Below are 17,556 nucleotides of genomic sequence, written 5' to 3' on the forward strand. Positions count from 1 at the left end.
CCCATCATATCATTTCATTTTAGAGCTGATATTTGTCAGATATTTTTATTTTTTACTCCACGAAATGCCTTAGATAAGGGAATATCCAGTGCTCTAATGGTGATAATTACATATGTCAATAACCTTTGAGGTCTTCCTACTTTGAAAGTATAAGACTGTCATTCTTCAAAGCCACATTTGCTACATATGTTTGTAGTAGGTAGCACTGACCTACATTATAGGTAAATTTGTGAAGGATTCTCAAACTATAAATATAGATTTTCAAAAAGTTATAAATAATTAAGCTTTTTCAGGGGAGTGATATACTACAAAGAAGTGGTGGTAACGAATGAAATATTCTATGCCTTTTCATTCTTCTACAGCCAGTATCTTGAAAATTACCTCTGGATGAATTATTCTCCAGAAGTGTCCAGCAAAGCCTATTTAATGTCAATCTGCTGTATGGTGAATGAGAAGTTCAGAGAAAATGTCCCTGCATGGGAGGTAACAGATTTAAATTACTTCATAGCTTTCTTACTATGGTCACTTAAGCCATTACAAAGTAGCAAACTTTTTACCAATAATAAATAATGTTTTTAGAACAGAACTTTATCCAATAATAAATGTTGAGAAAAAGAATGGAGGTATGAAAAATAATATAAGATTTCTTTCGGTTTCTACTTTCTTTAAACTAATTTACTGTGAATTGAAAAATTATGAATGTGGAGTTATTTTTCTGCTTTGAACTTAAAACAGAGTGGCATGAGTTATAAAGACTTTTACATCAGATAAAGTAAAATTTATATTAAGTAGCACAAATAGATAATGCTCAAATGAGATAATATTTTTCAGTGCCTTGTTTCACAGCAGGGAGTATATACTTGTAGTTTTATGTGAATAAAGTAGTGTTTCCAAAGTTGAGACAGATATATTGTAATTTCAATTTTCTCTTTGTCTCTGATTTGGGATCTGTTTTCCCTTTTTGACATTTCTAATTGACTGACATTTTCTCTTTGTGCTACTGTAGTAGAGGCTTGATCAGCTAGTAGAGGTCCAAAATCTTGGCTTTCTTTGGCCACCATGAAATGGTCAGCTCATCAAAAGAGTTTCTTCCCCTCCAGTCAAACTTTTTTAAATGAAGGAAAGGCATGAATACTTGTCATCTCTTTTGAGGGGATGGTCTCCAAAATGAAAAGGTGTTAACATTCTTTAAGATAAAACCATGGACACTTCACTCAAATATTCATTAAGTGACTACCATCATATGGCAGATTAGAACCCAGAGTAAACTAAGGGCCTTGTGTCTTATTGAGACACCTTAGGGATTTCTTGAAGTTGCTTCGAACTACCATAGGAAGGGAGAGGGAAGCCAGAGAATGACTTGATCAGTTTACATGTTATAAAGACCACTTTGGTGATTAGAGCTTGAAACAGAGAAAAGATAGTACAGATAAAGAGAAGAGGTTACACACAGATTTGGAAAGTAGAATTGATTGGACTTGATAATTGAAGTAGCTTTAGTGGGGAGAGGTATTATTTCCAATAACCGTCCAGGCTTGGGCAACTGAATGTACAAGATGAGAGTGCTATTTACCAAGATAGGTAGAAGAGGGTTGAGGAATACTTTGGAGGGTACAAAATTATTGAATTGAGTTTTGGACATACTGAGTTTAAATTGCTTTTCGAATATCTAGGTGAAATTGTCTAGTAGACAAAGGAATCTAAGGGTGTAGAGAAATCTGGACTGAAAATGTGTATTTAGAATCATTAGCATATGGTAGTTGAAGTAATGGAAGGGGGAAAAGAAGAATGAGGCTAGAACCCTAGGAACACTGGTCTGTAAAGTGACAAAGGAGGAGGAGCCTTCAGCACATTGAAAAGGGGTTGAGTGTTGGTAAGAGTCCTTTGGACTTCACAGCTGTAACAACTTCAGGGAGTGCTGTGGGTGGAAACCTGTTGTAGAGAAGTGAAAACAACTAGTGTAGGCCACACATTTGGAGCACATGCCTGTGAAAGAAGGGAGAGGTAACAGAAGTAAACTAGGTGGGGAGGTAGATCACAGAGAGGCTTGAATATATTTACAGTATTTACCTTTTTTTTTTTGACGTTATATGTTAAGAGTAAAGAGATGATATAAAGGAAAGGCTGTCTTTGAGATTAGAGTGGGAAGACTTTAGTTTTTGCTAAAGATGTTGTTTCTTTTGTTTAAATTAGAAGAGTTAAAACACTTTAGATCTTTAATAAGAAAACAAAGCCTAAGCTAATTACCAGCCTAATCCTTGAAGAAAAAATAAAGGAATTGAAGCCATTATTTTATTAGCTGAACGTTTCTGCAGCTCTCACATAGTCCTGCCAGAAACCTATATTTGACTTGCTACCGTTAATAAGAAAGCAAATAATCTTTTTGTAATTATTAGGTATTGTTAATGGACTACTAAAAAGTCCACCAGTGTTGGCTTAAAGGAGAAAAAGAGGTGAGCAAGCCATTTCAAAGTGAATTTTTATTTTTCTTTTCAGACTTTTAAGAAGAAGCCAGATGACTTCCCATTCTTTTTCAAGTGTATCTTGAAAGCGGCATTAGCTGAAACTGATGGTGAATTTTCACTCCATGAACAGACAGTCTTATTGCTTTTTCTTGATCATTGCTTCAATAGTTTGGTAATTTTACTTTATCTTTTGGGGAAATGTTCAAGTTTTCTTGTTCTTTTCAGTTGAATGTAGGTGAGATTACCTCTGTAGCCAACTCTTCATAGTAGTGGGGAATGAGGACAATGCTAACAGCTTGTTTTCAACCCCTTCTCAGTAAAATCTTTCTATAAGATCTGTTTGCTTTTTAATCGATTTGGGCTTGATCCCTCCTTTTTTCTATCTAGCCTCTAAGTAAAATGATAATAAGAACTGAAATTCTCCAAACGTAGAGCAGCAAAGAGTCTAATATGAACATTGAGTAACGAGATCTGTGTGTGTAAGCTATACACAAAAACATGGTTTCATTACTTCTCAGTCATACTTCATGCATAAGCTGGCAGGTTAGCAGGAGAGTTATGTTTTGAGTTGACTGTTTAGGGGTGGTTATGGTTGATCTTTGAAAGTCTCTTGGGGTGTGTATGACACTTTTCATTCTTCATAGGATTATCTTCTAAAAAATAAATATTTACCGTAATTACTATTTCATTCGTGCTTCTCTACTGTGGTTATCTGAAGGTATATACCTATTTATTTAAAGATAGGTGCTTCTGAATTGATAGTGCATTTAGACCCATACAGGAGAATGCATGGGGTTTTTTCTTACCCTGAAAAAAGTCTTGGTAGATGGATGATTATTATCTGTTTCCATGTAGTACCTCACATGGATCTTGTAAAGACATAAGAAAAAGATTTATGATATGTCACTATTATCTCTTTAACATTTATTAAATTAAAAAAAGCAAATATAAATAGATGTGATTCCTTGTCAGCAATTGAACAAAAACAAGATTTAATTAGTATTAGTAGTTTGGTGCTAGGTTTAATTAACTTAAAAGCTAGCTTATTATTGAAATACTTTATTTTTTTCAGCTTACCGTCAGTTCTCATTATTTGAGGTAGCTATGATCTATAAAGTAGCTGCGAACACTGAACTAGCTATAACTGAACCATTGCTCTTGGGGAAAATACAGGGTTAGGTTCATGCAAGCCTCTGGTCACAACAAACTGATCAGCGTATAACTGTTTTATGTGTTTCTGTTTAAAGTCACCTTATGTAATACATGTTGTTGATTCATTAACATTGAACTCGTGGTCAACAGTGCTGTAACTTAGAACAAACCTTATGTAACACACGTATTTCCTCTGTAAGGCACTTCACAGCCTTCTAACGCCCAGGAACACTGGACGACACTTCAGTCCTGTGCTTGGGGCCATTTTAAATAGCAAAATCACCAACAAACACACTAATGTGAAAAAGTAGCACTAAATAGACCAAGAAAAGATGCTAGTGTATGAGAGCTGAAGCAAGAAGGCAGAGCATCACCTTGTCCAGCCTCAGCTGGAAATGTGTGTGTTGGGCAGCTCACATTTTTCTCCGCTCTGAGCTGACAATGAATGACAGCAAAAGCATCGGGAATATTGAATTGGGGATTACAAATACATTTTTGCAAGAGGATGAATTCACAAACGTGGAATCTACAAATAATGAGGCTTGACTGTATCTTTTTTTTAAAGTATTGAACTTCTTAATAATAAAATATCATTAATTTGAAAGTACTGATGGCATGTTTTCCCCCAGGACTTAAAAAGGCAGTACGCGCCTATGTAAAGACTTAGGTTAAAGCGCTGGTGTGATTATAAACTTGGTTTCTTCATGCTTTAAACAGGAAGTAGACTTGATACGGAGTCAAGTACAGCAGCTTATCTCCCTCCCAATGTGGATGGGCTTACAGCCTGTAAGTATCTAATTTCAGAAACTTACATATATTTATAAGTGGAACATGTGGTTTTAGACTGTGTAGATTTAATATGGATATAAAATGGTAGCGAAAAATCCCCTTTCCTGCTTAAAAAATTTGTCTAATTTACTATGCATTAACTTATCATAGATGTAGTTTTTGCCGTTTTAAAGTTTTTATATGAAAGCTAGCATATGTTTCACCTGATTTCATTATTGTAAGGTGAAATAAGGTAATATCTATTGCGCTCAGAGAGGAGTTAATTTAGTAAAATATTACTCGTATATATGTCTTTGGATGAGACTAAATACAGACTTGAATTTTTTATTTTCCTTGATTGGAATGTACATACAGCTATAGGAGAAGATCAGAATTATGTTTAGTATTAGCAACTTCATTTTTTTCATCAAATTCTTGTTGGATAATATGTGCCATTATCAAATTAACAGATCTTAGGGAATAAAGTTAAAATTATCAAATTTCAGTATAATACTGTATTCAGAATTCCATTTCCTGCTCGTGGGTGGTTTTGTAGACGCCCAGATATGCAAGCTCATTCATAGGTACCAGTTGATGAAGGTGAAAACAGGCATGTATAAATAATTAATACTAAGTTAAAAATAGATAAGTGCGGTAAGAAAGAATGTGGTGGTGTGGACATTTCCTTATTGTGATAGCTGTTTTATGTTCATTGTTTCAGACCCTTTTTTTGAACTTTAATGCTCCTAAATGTTAATGCTCATATTTTTCAAATTGAAGTCCTTAATTTTAGAAATAAAAAAATTTATTATTGAGCTTAAAATCTTGACTAGAAAAGGCAGTTTCTTTTGTCTTATTTTTTTCTATTAACAAGTGTCAGAATTGAACAGTTCTTTAAAATATAGGTGTTCGTTTCTTAGTTTTCAGGTTTTGTCATGTTGCTTTCTGGTTTTATCCCATTGCTCTATATTATATCCATACATTAGAAAACTACCTAATAGTTGATCTAATCTTTATCCTTGTAAACTTTGGGGTTACTGATGATTTAATGTCACATCACTCTTTCAGGCACGATTGGAATTAGAATTAAAAAAGACACCTAAACTAAGAAAATTCTGGAATTTGATTAAAAAGAATGATGAAAAGATGGATCCAGAAGCAAGAGAACAGTATGTTGCCAAAGCTTTGTTCCATGTTGGTTTCTTATGCTGGTTTGTGAGTCTTAGATGTTGCTGACTTGATTTGTTGTTTCCTTTACATACTGCTGAACCAAATAAATGATTAAGAAGCACTTAGACTGTCATAGGAATATTTTTCTCAGAGGTCCAAGGGAGAAGCCAAAACTTCACCACGTTTTTCTCCTTTCCCTTATCTCTGCTCCAGTCATAAGTGTATCACTGGGTCTTCCCCTTGCCTGTTGTCCATCATAGTCTCTGTTGTGGATGGTTCTCAATTTTCTCCACAATCTGCAGGCTGTAAGTCCAATTTATCTTTCTTTTTCTTACTCCTGCACTCTTAACAATGACTAATACACTCCATTTTATACAGTTCATTCATTCCATAAATATTGAGTGTATTATTTTGCTGAGGACTATTATAAGTATAGGGGTTGTGGCAGAGAAGAAAATGGAAAGTAATTCCTGCTCTTGTGGAGCTTATATTCTAGTTGGGGAAGGCAGCAAATAACAGATGAATTATATGGTATATTATATGGTGGTCCATGCTAAGGAGAAAAATAAAGCAAGTGTAACAATTAAGGAAGCAGATGAGGGTTGCCGGGTATTTTAATAGTAATTATTACCAGTTGGATAAAAGTCTGGTAGCAAGCATTTATTTCATCCAACAAAGTGCTGTTAGTAGGACACAGGGGAAGAATCTGTATACTCTAAGAGATTTGTTCCTCTCTCTCTTTGAGGCTAGCTGGTCTGACTGTGCTCTTGCCTTATTTACTCTCTGACTCTTCCAGCAGTGATCCTTTTTCTTTATTCATCTGTAAGTGCTCTTTTCTACTCACTATTTTTTCCGTCTGCTTATATGCTTAGGACTCGCTTCCCTTGGGCCTATGATAACTTCTTCTGACTCTATTTTTTCCTCCACTTAGGAGAGTAGTCTGTATACACCTGTAGATAGTAACTGAAGTCATGAGTATGAGTGAAATTATGTAGTGAATATGTAAACTATGAAAAGAGGGTTGAGGACAAAAAGAAGTGAAGCTTGGAGTTATGCTGGTGATTACTGAAAATGAGAAGAACTGAAAAAAGCTGGATATCAGAGAAACAAGTTTAGGAGTAAGGAAGTGAGAGCTATAAGGACAGGATATTAGGGTCAGAATAGGAATATCCTTTCTTTAACTTCGAACTCCAGTCTCATCTCATCCATGGTATCTTTCTAACCAATAGCCTCTTGATTGGGCTAATTACATGATATCTTTGCATTATTTGACTACTTCTAAAAAATTTAAACTCTCTCTTCCCATGACCTCAGTATGATTTAATTCCAAATCGATAGACTATTCATTGTTTTGTAAACATTCCTTCCCTAACTACCCTTTCCACTCTACTCCACTTAATTGAAGGGTAACCTTCTAAATGCTCTTCCACACCAACTACTTTAGGCCACAGTGCTTTCTTCTTCTGAACTCCTAAAACAGACTATGTTTCTTATTGAAACATCAGGTCTTTTCATAATGATTAGACTATGTATAGTTGTTTAGAGTATAGGTTCTACAATCAGACTTAACTAGGTTTCACACTCACCTGCCGTGTAACTTTGGGCAAGTTACTGCACCTGCTTGAGCCTCAGTGTGAAATCAAGACAACAGTACCTGTTTCGTAGGACTGTCGTCAGTATGAGACTATTTTATATGATGTGCTTAACACAGCTCACATCCTGGCACAGTAAGTGCTCAGTTAATGTCAGCCAGTTTTATTAATGCTGGCTTGTGCTATTAATTATATTTTATGACTTGTCATTTCAAGTATATTTTAGTCATTCTCCTTCTTTTTATTTCCACCACGACTGGCATAATCAGTTGTAGCCATCCAGTACCTTATGATTGTTTTTTGATTAGTTGGTACATAGTGCGTCTTAAATTAGTAATGAGTAAAAAGTTGTTTTTTAAACATTTAATTTTTATACATTGTAATACTCTATTATGTTTAATAGTTTAAACATATTAAAGTATGTAATTGCTTATCTCATTTTAACTACATACTTAAATGTTAGATTTTTTATGTTTCAAGAGCAGACTGTAAATGAAATTTTGAAAACTTTCTAGTCCTGACCTTTAAATCACAAGTGAAAACTTTTACAATAAGAAGATAAAGATGCTTTCTTGGCTGGTTTATTAGGCCAGTAATGAGGCTCTTCTTTTCTTCATGTAGTGCTGTATTTACATTCAAAGAAGCTGTGTGTTTAAATTATGGTCCTGATTTCAGAGAGAAATGGAACATTTTGAACAGTGTAAGAAAGGCTGTTCAGCATTTAAGTTTTACTTTTGAAATAATTATTTCTCAAAAATAATTTGGTCACTGTTTGTTTTCTCTGTGATTTTAGAGCCTATCAAGAAAGAAGATTTCTTTCACAACTCATCCAGAAGTTTATCTCTGTGCTGAAATCAGTTCCACTTTCTGGTAACTATCTTCCTCTTCTCAGCTCATTTGTGAAGTTACCATTTAGATGCCCATGTAGTATTTACTAATCTTTAGTCTAAAAACTGCTCTCAGAATGATTTTAAATTATATTGACAAGGGGTTATGTCCTTCCCTTTTCAAATAAGTTACCAGTCTGAGTATTGTGGCTGTCTTAGAAATTCACATAATTTAAGGGCACCAGCATGGTTATTAAAATGTTCATTTATTTATTTTTGGAGCTTGCTTATAAGCCACAGGTCCTGAACAAGGTTCTGGGACATGGTGAACAAGACAGTCACAGACCTTATCTACATGGCATTTACAATTTGCTGAGTAGTGTTTTCAAGCAATATCAAATATTGTTAGGAGAGGAAGAGCAGAATTATTTTGAGATACGAGCTACAAGATGAAATGGGAAGGATTTTCCTCCATCGTGGCCCCCATTTATTGATGAAACAAATATAAATATATGCTATGTAGAGTATAAATTTCAAAATATATCATGATTATACTGTGTATAGATAGATATGTGTGTGTGTGTGTGTGTGAGTGTGAGACCTATGTACCAGGAAGAGCTAATTACATTATTCTGGGTTGGCAAGATCTTTATAAGCATTTATGTATGCTATGTATGGTATGTCATTGGTTGTTAATATTTTATTTTCTAACTGGAATATAATCTAAGAACAATGCTGTAGGTATACCATATTTATATGCACCAGAGATTATAGCATATATATGAATCAGATTGTAGCTTTGTTTAAACGGAAATACAACAATTATTTACTTATAAATGTTGCCGCCCCCCCCCCAAGTAATAGTTTACAACCAAAAATCACACCTGTAATTCAGTGACATGTAGATACTAATGCTATAAATGCTAATTTATGGTACCTGATTTGGGGCATAATATCAGTATTACTACCAGCATCAGTATAAAGAAAAAATTATCATATGCTTGTAATTTATGTCACTTAATATTTGTGTATTTAAATCTTTCAGTTAAGAACCTTAAACCTGGAAAGAGGACTTAGATTTGGTTTCCTTGGCACAAATAGTAATGATGAGAACCAGTAATGTCTGTAACAATTAGGGTCATAAAAATTGATGTCATCTTGGGAATTCCTTCATGGTCCAGTGTGTAGGACTCAGTGCTTTCACTGCCGTGGGCCTGGGTTTGATCCCTGGTCGGGGAGCTAAGATCCCACAAGCCATGCAGCGTGGCCAAAAAAAAATTGATGTCACGTAGAAAGGTTTGAAAGTCAAGTAAATACAACAATATAGGACCTGCAGTAATTTTAACATCCTATAAACTACTAACAGTTGCCATTGTCATAATATATTGTCAGAAAACAAAATTTCTTAGATTGATCTTGAGCTTTAATCAAAATTTGTTAACTTTCTGGCAAAGGAACCAACAAGGTGATGAAAATAGTGTGCCAGTTCAGAGAGGGCATAAAAACAGATAGAATATATAGTTAGGAAACAGAAAACTAATTTATAAAAGAGTAAAAAAGATTGTGTGTAGTTTCATTTTACAGGGTCATTACAGACAACCTGTCCATATCAATTGTTATAAAAGAAATCTGTGTAGGATGGTCTGAGATGTCAGGACTGCTATAAGAAGAAAGGAAAAATACACAATACACATAAAAAGCAAACAATAAGGATATATTGATGTCTGAAACTGAAATAACAGGGCTTCAGCTCTGAAGAATTATGCCTAGTAGGGCCAATTAGTGTAAAAATATGCTGTTTTATCCACCAGAACTCAGAAATTGAGTACCAGGCATCACGTTCTAATTTTAAATAGGTCATTGCCAGTAATTTTCTCAAGCAATAAATAAAAATACAAATACAGCTCTCGTTCACTTTTAAAATTTTGGACAAAATTATTTTCCTTTGACAGTAATAAGAACAAAAGATACAACAGAGGACCGATTTGAATGGATTTAATTTAAAAGTTGCTCCTTAAATTCTTTAGTTTTAGTGGCTGTGTGACCTAGACTATGTCTCAGAAAACCTGGATTCCAGTTCTAACCAGCCATTACTTTGTTCTATACGTTTATCAAGTCATTTTCCTCTGGTCCTCAGTTTCTTACCTGGAAAATGAAAAGCTAGTATAGATGTTCTCTGAGGTCTTTTCCAGCTGTGAAATTCTATAGTTATGTTATTTTAGGGTTTGGATTATGGGCATGTGTTAGTTACAAAAGTATTCATATTTCTTTCTTCACATAATGCCTTCTATTTTCCTGTATGCTACAAGTAAAAGAGTGGATTTATTTAAGCATTTGTAGAATGCCTTCTACAGGTCTAGCACTGGTTTATTTGCTGCTGGGAGTCCTTAGCCTAGGGACCCTGAAATTATCTCCTTTTCAGTTGAAACAGTCTCGTCAGGTTGGTTTCAGCTGGTAAAATAGCAGAACATTTTCTGACATTAGAAGAAAAAGACATTTGTAATCTGAAAGCATGTCATGTCACAAGGTTGTAATTCTTTTAAAAACAAAAATGTTCTTAGAAATAGTACATTAATGCTCATGAATAACACAAGATAGTGATTTAAAAAATATTTTATTGCTCTGTGTCATTGACATTTTAATGTCAAAGTTAATACATGTGCAGTGAAAAAAAAGTCACAAAAATTGTCCCTTTAATTAGTTTGTTTTGTATCTTCCCCACCCATTTTCTGTGCATTTTAAAGATATATATATGTGTGTGTATATATATATATCTGTGTGTATACAGGTACACATACATGTATGTGTTTATGCATATGAAAGAAGTTCTAGATGTTTAGTATGTGAAGAAAATAAGGAAAGTAGGTCAATAACTGATAAAACTGCCTTTCTAGTTTTTCTATTCAAGTTTTTTCAACATCTAATCACTTGGTACAGATTTTTTAAAATTAACACTTTAAAAATATTTTTGCACATCTGATTTTTAAAATGTGTCTCTCATCTAAGCTACATTTTTCATTTTCTCATATTTATAGAGCTTACTGTAAGGGTAAGGCCTGCCCTTTTTGAAATATATATGAGGTCTGTGCTCTGAATCATAGTTAGTCCAATCCTGATGAATGAGACAAATAACCTTGTTATTGTTTAAATAACTAAATAACTGCCAATTTTTAGATATAGTACCATAAAACTCCCTAAGTAAGAAAGTTTTAACATGTTTTCTCTGTTATGTCTAGAACCTGTCACTATGGACAAAGTTCATTACTGTGAAAGATTTATTGAACTTATGATTGATCTAGAGGTAAGAAGTATGCAGTGACTGTTCTGTTACATAATCATTAAGGAGGCTAAGATTAAGCCTATGACTATATATGAAATATTTCTTTATCACCTCAAACTGGCCTTAGTTTGTTTGTACCTATTTCAAAATGTCTTATAGAGAAGAAAGTCAAAAGTGATTGACCCTTGAAGTTTTCAGATGACGGTCAAATGGCTGCATTTGTATAAAAAACATTATCTAGTATAGTTATTAAACATGAGTCCAGCAATGGCAATTTATTTTGTGTCACATTTAATACCCCTACATAGAGTTTTTAAAAGGGCTGAAGTTATAGATTTATGGCCATCTCTTTAATAATCTCACTTTTCTAAATGTGCCTAATATTATTGATGAAGAAAGATATAGCTGCTTGCTATAGTCAATTTTTAAAATTAAGATTTTTAAAAAAGATTTCATGCTACTAGGTGCAAGATTTTGATACAAAGTTCAGATGCAGAGTTGGTATAGTTCAGATTGAATTCCTTTCCTTTCCTTTCCTCTTCCTCTTTAACACAGGAAATTGAAAGAAAATCCTTTCTGTTCATTCCTTATCAGGAGAGCTAGGGTGGTTTCTAGACATGAGGATTAGAGTATTGGACTAGCAGTCATTCATGAGATCTTCATTGAGATTCCAGCTCTGCCAGTAACTATAATCTCTGAGGATCTCAGTAACCTCCCCTTTAACATGAGGGTATTTGACTAGATTAGTGATTTCCAAACTGTGATTGTCATAGTTTCTCAGTATTGTCTTTCCGACTGTCATAGAATGATATGGGAAGAGGAAACTGAGAAAGGGATCTCTATTTAGGGTTTTCCACTCCCTTTTCCCCATTTTTAAACCTGCACACAGTACATATCAGGATTTCATAGGATTTTGTTTGAAAACTAGCGGCCAGGGTATCTGAGATTTCTTCCAGTGCTGGATTTTATTTAGAAACATTACCACTGAATTTATTTACAGCGTGGACCAGACCCTTTGCTTTGTGCAGAGTGTCTTTTGGGGGGCTGAGGGTACTTTGTATGTGATTAACACTTCTGCACTATGTATCAGTAGACTTCATCTGTAGCTGGGAGAGCATGCAGACTTATTGCTGTGGTGATTATTTTCTCTAGGCCCTGCTCCCCACAAGACGCTGGTTTAATACCATCCTGGATGACTCCCACCTTTTGGTTCACTGTTACCTTTCCAATCTTGTTCGTAGAGAAGAGGATGGCCATCTTTTTTCCCAGGTGAGCACTGGTGGATCTGAACATATTTATTGTTTTCATTTCTAAGTCAATCTTTTCTTTCTTTGCCATGCACCTGGGAGTACTGGGGCATGGTGCAATGTATATTTTGCTAAATACTGAATTGAATGATGTAAATTCCTAATTAGTCATTTTAAAGTAAAACCAAGTCTTAATATACAAAATGGATGCTTTCCTGTATAGGTGGCCTATACTAATTTTATATTATAATCCTCTTTTCTCTTCTGAATATTCATTTTATTAATGTAAACAGTAAAACAATTAAGCATTATTAAATTTGAGGGGAATAGGTAATTCAAATAAACGTTAATCATGTTTGATTTTATTATTGGACTAAATTATGTGTGATGTAGTCCCACATACTCATATGTATTTTGATTCTATGTCACTAACCACTGTGGACTATAATAGATGATAAGCATTAATTTTGAGTGAACTATGCCCTAATATCATGGCTCTCTTTGCATAAGACGAGGGTGACAGAGGCAGTTGATAGCGTGGAAGCACATATACACTTAGACTGCTGCCTTGAGTTGGAAGGCAAGTGAACTTTGTTTACTGCCTTGGGTAGGAAGACACACTATTAAGGTTTCCCATTTCCTGTAATGTCATCCAGAAGAAAAGTCTTCTAACAAACTTCTAACAGTCGCCTTTCAGATCACAGCTGGAGATAAAATTTTTGTGTGTGTATTTGCACACTGTCCTAAGAATTCTTTTATCTTGTATCTGTAAGCATTCCTTTTTTTCCTATTCTCTTATTAAGTTTTACCCAGTGATTTGTTGCATATATTAAAATACATTAAAATCCTAATATCTGGCGGGGAGGGATAAATTGGGAGATTGGGATTGACACATAGACACTACTATATATAAAATAGATAACTAATAAGAACCTACTATATAGCACAGGGAACTCTACTCAATACTCTGTAATGGCCTGTATGGGAAAAGAATCTAAAAAACAGTAGATATATGTGTATGTATAACTGATTCACTTTGCTGTACAGCAGAAACTAGCACAACATTGTAAATCAACTATACACCAAAAAAATTAATTAAAAAAATCCTCATATCTGATCTGCCATAGATTAGAATTAAGAATAATAAAAATTGGGGGCGAATGGAGCCCCAAATTCTGTTGATTCTGTTGATACTGCCAGCACAGGGGGAAAGCTGGCCTTAAAGCACTAGGAACTAAGCCAAAGAAAGCTTGATGGCCATGGAGACCGAAGAGAGGAATGAATAGCTTAGCTTTTCCCACCCTGCTGTTTTTTCTAATAGAAGCATAGAGAAGAGTATCTCTAATTGTGAATTGCAAAACCCTCATCAGAAAATTTTAAGTGGCATTAAGACCTCAGGAGTTCCCTCTAATGGTATAGATCTATGTAGATAGATTTTTTTTTCCATTAAAATGATTGATTTCCTTTGATTAGTTCCTTAATGTCTCTTTAGTATTGGGATTGCAGTTGAAGTTCTTTCCTGTAGAAGTAGACCATGTGTATGAAATAGACTTAACAGTTTGTTCACAAGGCATATACTTTATGCTCACATAAATAAAACACGTTTGTATATGTGCTGAAATGTTTGTTGCAATGTTTACATTCCAAAGCTTTTCAGTACCTCTAAGAAGGTATGTGGACTTGTTTATTATTTTTAATACTGTCTATTTTTGCTTTCTTGTTCTCATGTTTACACAGTTTATTAATTTAAATGTATCCTTTCAGCTTTTGGACATGCTTAAGTTCTATACTGGTTTTGAGATTAATGATCAGACTGGAAATGCTCTGACAGAGAATGAGATGACTACGATTCACTATGATAGAATTACTTCTCTACAGGTAATTGAAATGCATTATAGCCTTTGCGTCCGCTCCATGAAGTTGAGTCATAAATAATTTAGGTGTTATATAGTACAAATTGGAAAGGTACTAATTTAATAGTGTGTTCATCTTGAATTTTTAAAATATTGCTAATTCTGATGGATTCATGAAAAAGAATGCTTTCTATTATAGTTCTCAATCTTGAGACTCAGTATATTGATATTTCACACTCAAAAAATATTAGTTACTGGGCCAGTTTAGTGTGTTTAAGTATCAGTTTTATTTTATGAAAGAGTATTTCAACTTGACAAAGTATGTGTAAGTGCTTTGTACATTTTAAAGATAAACACATGTAATGGAACTGAAATTTACCAATGCAGCTCAGATATGCCCCCAAAACACCTTTGCTTCTATTACTGAGCTCATTTTGCTCTTGAACTCAGTTTTGTCTGGTGGCAGCTTTTATTTCTCAATTTAAAGTAATTCAGTTCTTTACATTTTAAAGAGTCTTTTTTTGGGTAAAGACTCAGCCAAACTTAAGTTCAAATTGTCTTTCATAATCACCTCAGACATCTTTCCCTGCTTTTCTCAGAACATTAGTGTTTTTGTCCTTCTGCCTCTGTCCTTGAAGTGACCACAGCGGGTGTGGTGTGTGGCTGTTCTCTTGGCCACCAGCAAGGCACAATGACTGCTCCCTTGGAGCCTGGTTGTCAACCTACTGACAAGGCCCCAGCCCTTGTTCTTGATGGTGCTGGAGTCCTCCTGGGAGCTGACTCGCCTTCATTTCTTAGCTCAGGCAGCTCACTTTCAGGCTTGGTTTCAGGGTCATTTTGCCATTGCCTGTAGTTGTTTCATGGCAGGCTCATCGATAACCTTGCAACCTTCTGTGTCATCCAGTACAGAGCACGTGAAAACTTGTGGATCTTCCCAGTGCCACATGAGCATTATGGAGGACTAAGAATGTTTTTACACACACACTTAATCAAATCAGCATAATGCTGCTCTTTCTGTTTCCTTGCAGCTTACCCCACGTTGGTTGGAGGTGTTACCCTGCGAGGTTCTCTCTTTCCAGAGTTCCAGAGTAAAGCAGAGCACAAGCACACTATGCTGTAGGCCTCTCCCTTGAGATACATCTTCATTGGGAGTTGCCCTTGAGACTTTCTTATAGTTTTGTTAGGCCAATTCTTGATCATAAAGTGTTTTATTTTGTTCTTTCTCTTCTCCTGTCAGTGAAGCTGGCCTTCCTGACTATTTTCTTATATATTCAAAATACAGTTTTAGAAATCAAAAACTGAACATTGATTCTCTGTACTCCCCGGCTAGAACAATTCTGGTTTTTTTCCCATTGTATCTAATGCTTTTGAATAAGGCAGAGGTCACATATGAGAAGCATATAAGAAAGAGAATTGCATTAATTAAAAAAAATTTTTTTCCATTATGCAGTATATGTTGTAATTTATTATATTAATATGTAGGCATTAATTAATTCATTAATTCTGTTCTTTTCTAGAGAGCTGCTTTTGCACATTTCCCTGAACTCTATGATTTTGCCCTCTCAAATGTTGCAGAAGTAGATACTCGGGAATCCTTGATCAAGTTTTTTGGACCTCTTAGGTAAGGCAATATGAAAGGACAACTGAATTTTAATTTTCTTTTTTGGTTTTAGTTATTTTTGCACTACTTTAGGTGATGTTACTTGTTGCACTACTGTTTATTGACAACTAGAACTAGTGCTTCTCTAGCATTTGTTATCTTTGAGTCACTTAAATATAATTATACATCTTCTCTTTATTTTGGTAAAATTCTTATTTTTTGTAACATGTATTTTTCCTAGATCTCAAATTTTTTTAGAGTAGAATATGAGCTGGTATCCCATCAGTCGTAAACAACATACAACAGAAACCAGTAAATGTTCATCCTATGTGATATTAGAGGTTAGGCATAAGAAAATTTTTGCATGTTTAAAATTTATTAAATTGTAATGTTCTCTGGCATCTCTGTGAGTATACTTTTTTGAAAATAGCAATAATGGCATACATTTATTTACTTTGTGATAGGTACTCTACTAGTACGTAAATAACTTAATCCTCAAAATATTCATGTGAGAGGAGTAGGTACCATTTTACATATAAGATAGCTGAGGCACAGAAGAGTTGGGTACTTTGCCTAAGTCACACAGCAAGTAAGCGGCAAAGATAGGATTTTTTTTTTTTTTTTTTTTTTTTAATCTTTGGCTTCGTTGGGTCTTCGTTGCTGCGCGCGGGCTTTCTCTAGTTGCTTCGAGTGAGGGCTACTCTTCATTACAGTGCACAGGCTTCTCATTGTGGTGGCTTCTCGTCGCGGAGCACGGGCTCTAGATGCACGGGCTTCAGTAGTTGTGCCACACGGGCTCAGTAGTTGTGGCTCATGGTCTCTAGAGCACAGGCTCAGTAGTTGTGGTGCCTGGGCTTAGTTGCTCCGCGGCATGTGGGATCTTCCCGGACCAGGGCTGGAACCCGTGTCCCCTGCATTGGCAGGCAGGTTCTTAAGCGCTGCGCCAACAGGGAAGCCCCAAAGATAGGATTTGAACCTAGGTATTCTGACTTCTGAGCCCTAATTATTATTTTTTTGAGGTATAATTGACATAAAACATTATATTAGTTTCAGGTGTATAACACAATCATTTAATATTTGTATTTATTGTGAAATTGATCACCACGAGTCTAGGTAGCATTTATCTCCATATATATAGAACTTTTTGGTCTTGTGGTGAGAACGTCTAAGATCTGCTTTCTTTGCAACTTGCAAGTATGCATTACACTATTACTAATTACAGTCACCATGCTGTACAATTACATACCCATGACTTATTTGTTTTATAACTGGAAGTTTGTACATTTTGATCTCCTTTACCATTAAACCCACCTTTGCCTCGGGCAACCACCAGTCTGTTCCCTGTTTCTGTAAGCTTGGTTTTTTGGGGGGGGGTTTGTTTTAAAATTCCACATATAAGTGACCCATACAGTATTTGTCTTTCTCTTTCTGACTTATTTCACTTAGCATAATGGCCTTAGGGTCCATCCATGTTGTTGCAAATGGCAAGATTTCATTCTTTTTTATTCTGAGCCCTAACTTTTGACCACTGTTCTCTGTTATCTCCTCATTTTCCTTAACTCTGGGGAGAATTTATGCGTAGTTAATTGGCTATTTAAACTG

At 34.9% G+C, this 17,556-nt stretch overlaps 1 protein-coding gene across 3 annotated transcripts in view; it reads left to right on the forward strand.

The window, feature by feature from the left end:
- AQR (aquarius intron-binding spliceosomal factor) overlaps positions 1-17,556 on the forward strand; it is a 110,518-nt gene that overhangs the window by 15,002 nt on the left and 77,960 nt on the right. For all 3 annotated transcript variants that reach the window (XR_003681840.2, XM_024118476.2, XM_024118475.3), the window contains exons 5-13: positions 363-483; positions 2,497-2,637; positions 4,335-4,403; positions 5,454-5,554; positions 7,941-8,017; positions 11,211-11,275; positions 12,407-12,523; positions 14,266-14,379; positions 15,872-15,975. Coding sequence is in view for 2 of the 3 variants with exons in the window: in XM_024118476.2 (XP_023974244.1) it covers positions 363-483; positions 2,497-2,637; positions 4,335-4,403; positions 5,454-5,554; positions 7,941-8,017; positions 11,211-11,275; positions 12,407-12,523; positions 14,266-14,379; positions 15,872-15,975 (909 nt within the window). In the remaining variant the exon portion in view is untranslated. The remainder of the gene's footprint in view (positions 1-362; positions 484-2,496; positions 2,638-4,334; positions 4,404-5,453; positions 5,555-7,940; positions 8,018-11,210; positions 11,276-12,406; positions 12,524-14,265; positions 14,380-15,871; positions 15,976-17,556) is intronic.

The sequence above is a fragment of the Physeter macrocephalus genome, chromosome 11 (assembly GCF_002837175.3).
Source record: "Physeter macrocephalus isolate SW-GA chromosome 11, ASM283717v5, whole genome shotgun sequence".
In the NCBI taxonomy this organism is placed as follows: Eukaryota; Metazoa; Chordata; class Mammalia; order Artiodactyla; family Physeteridae; genus Physeter; species Physeter macrocephalus.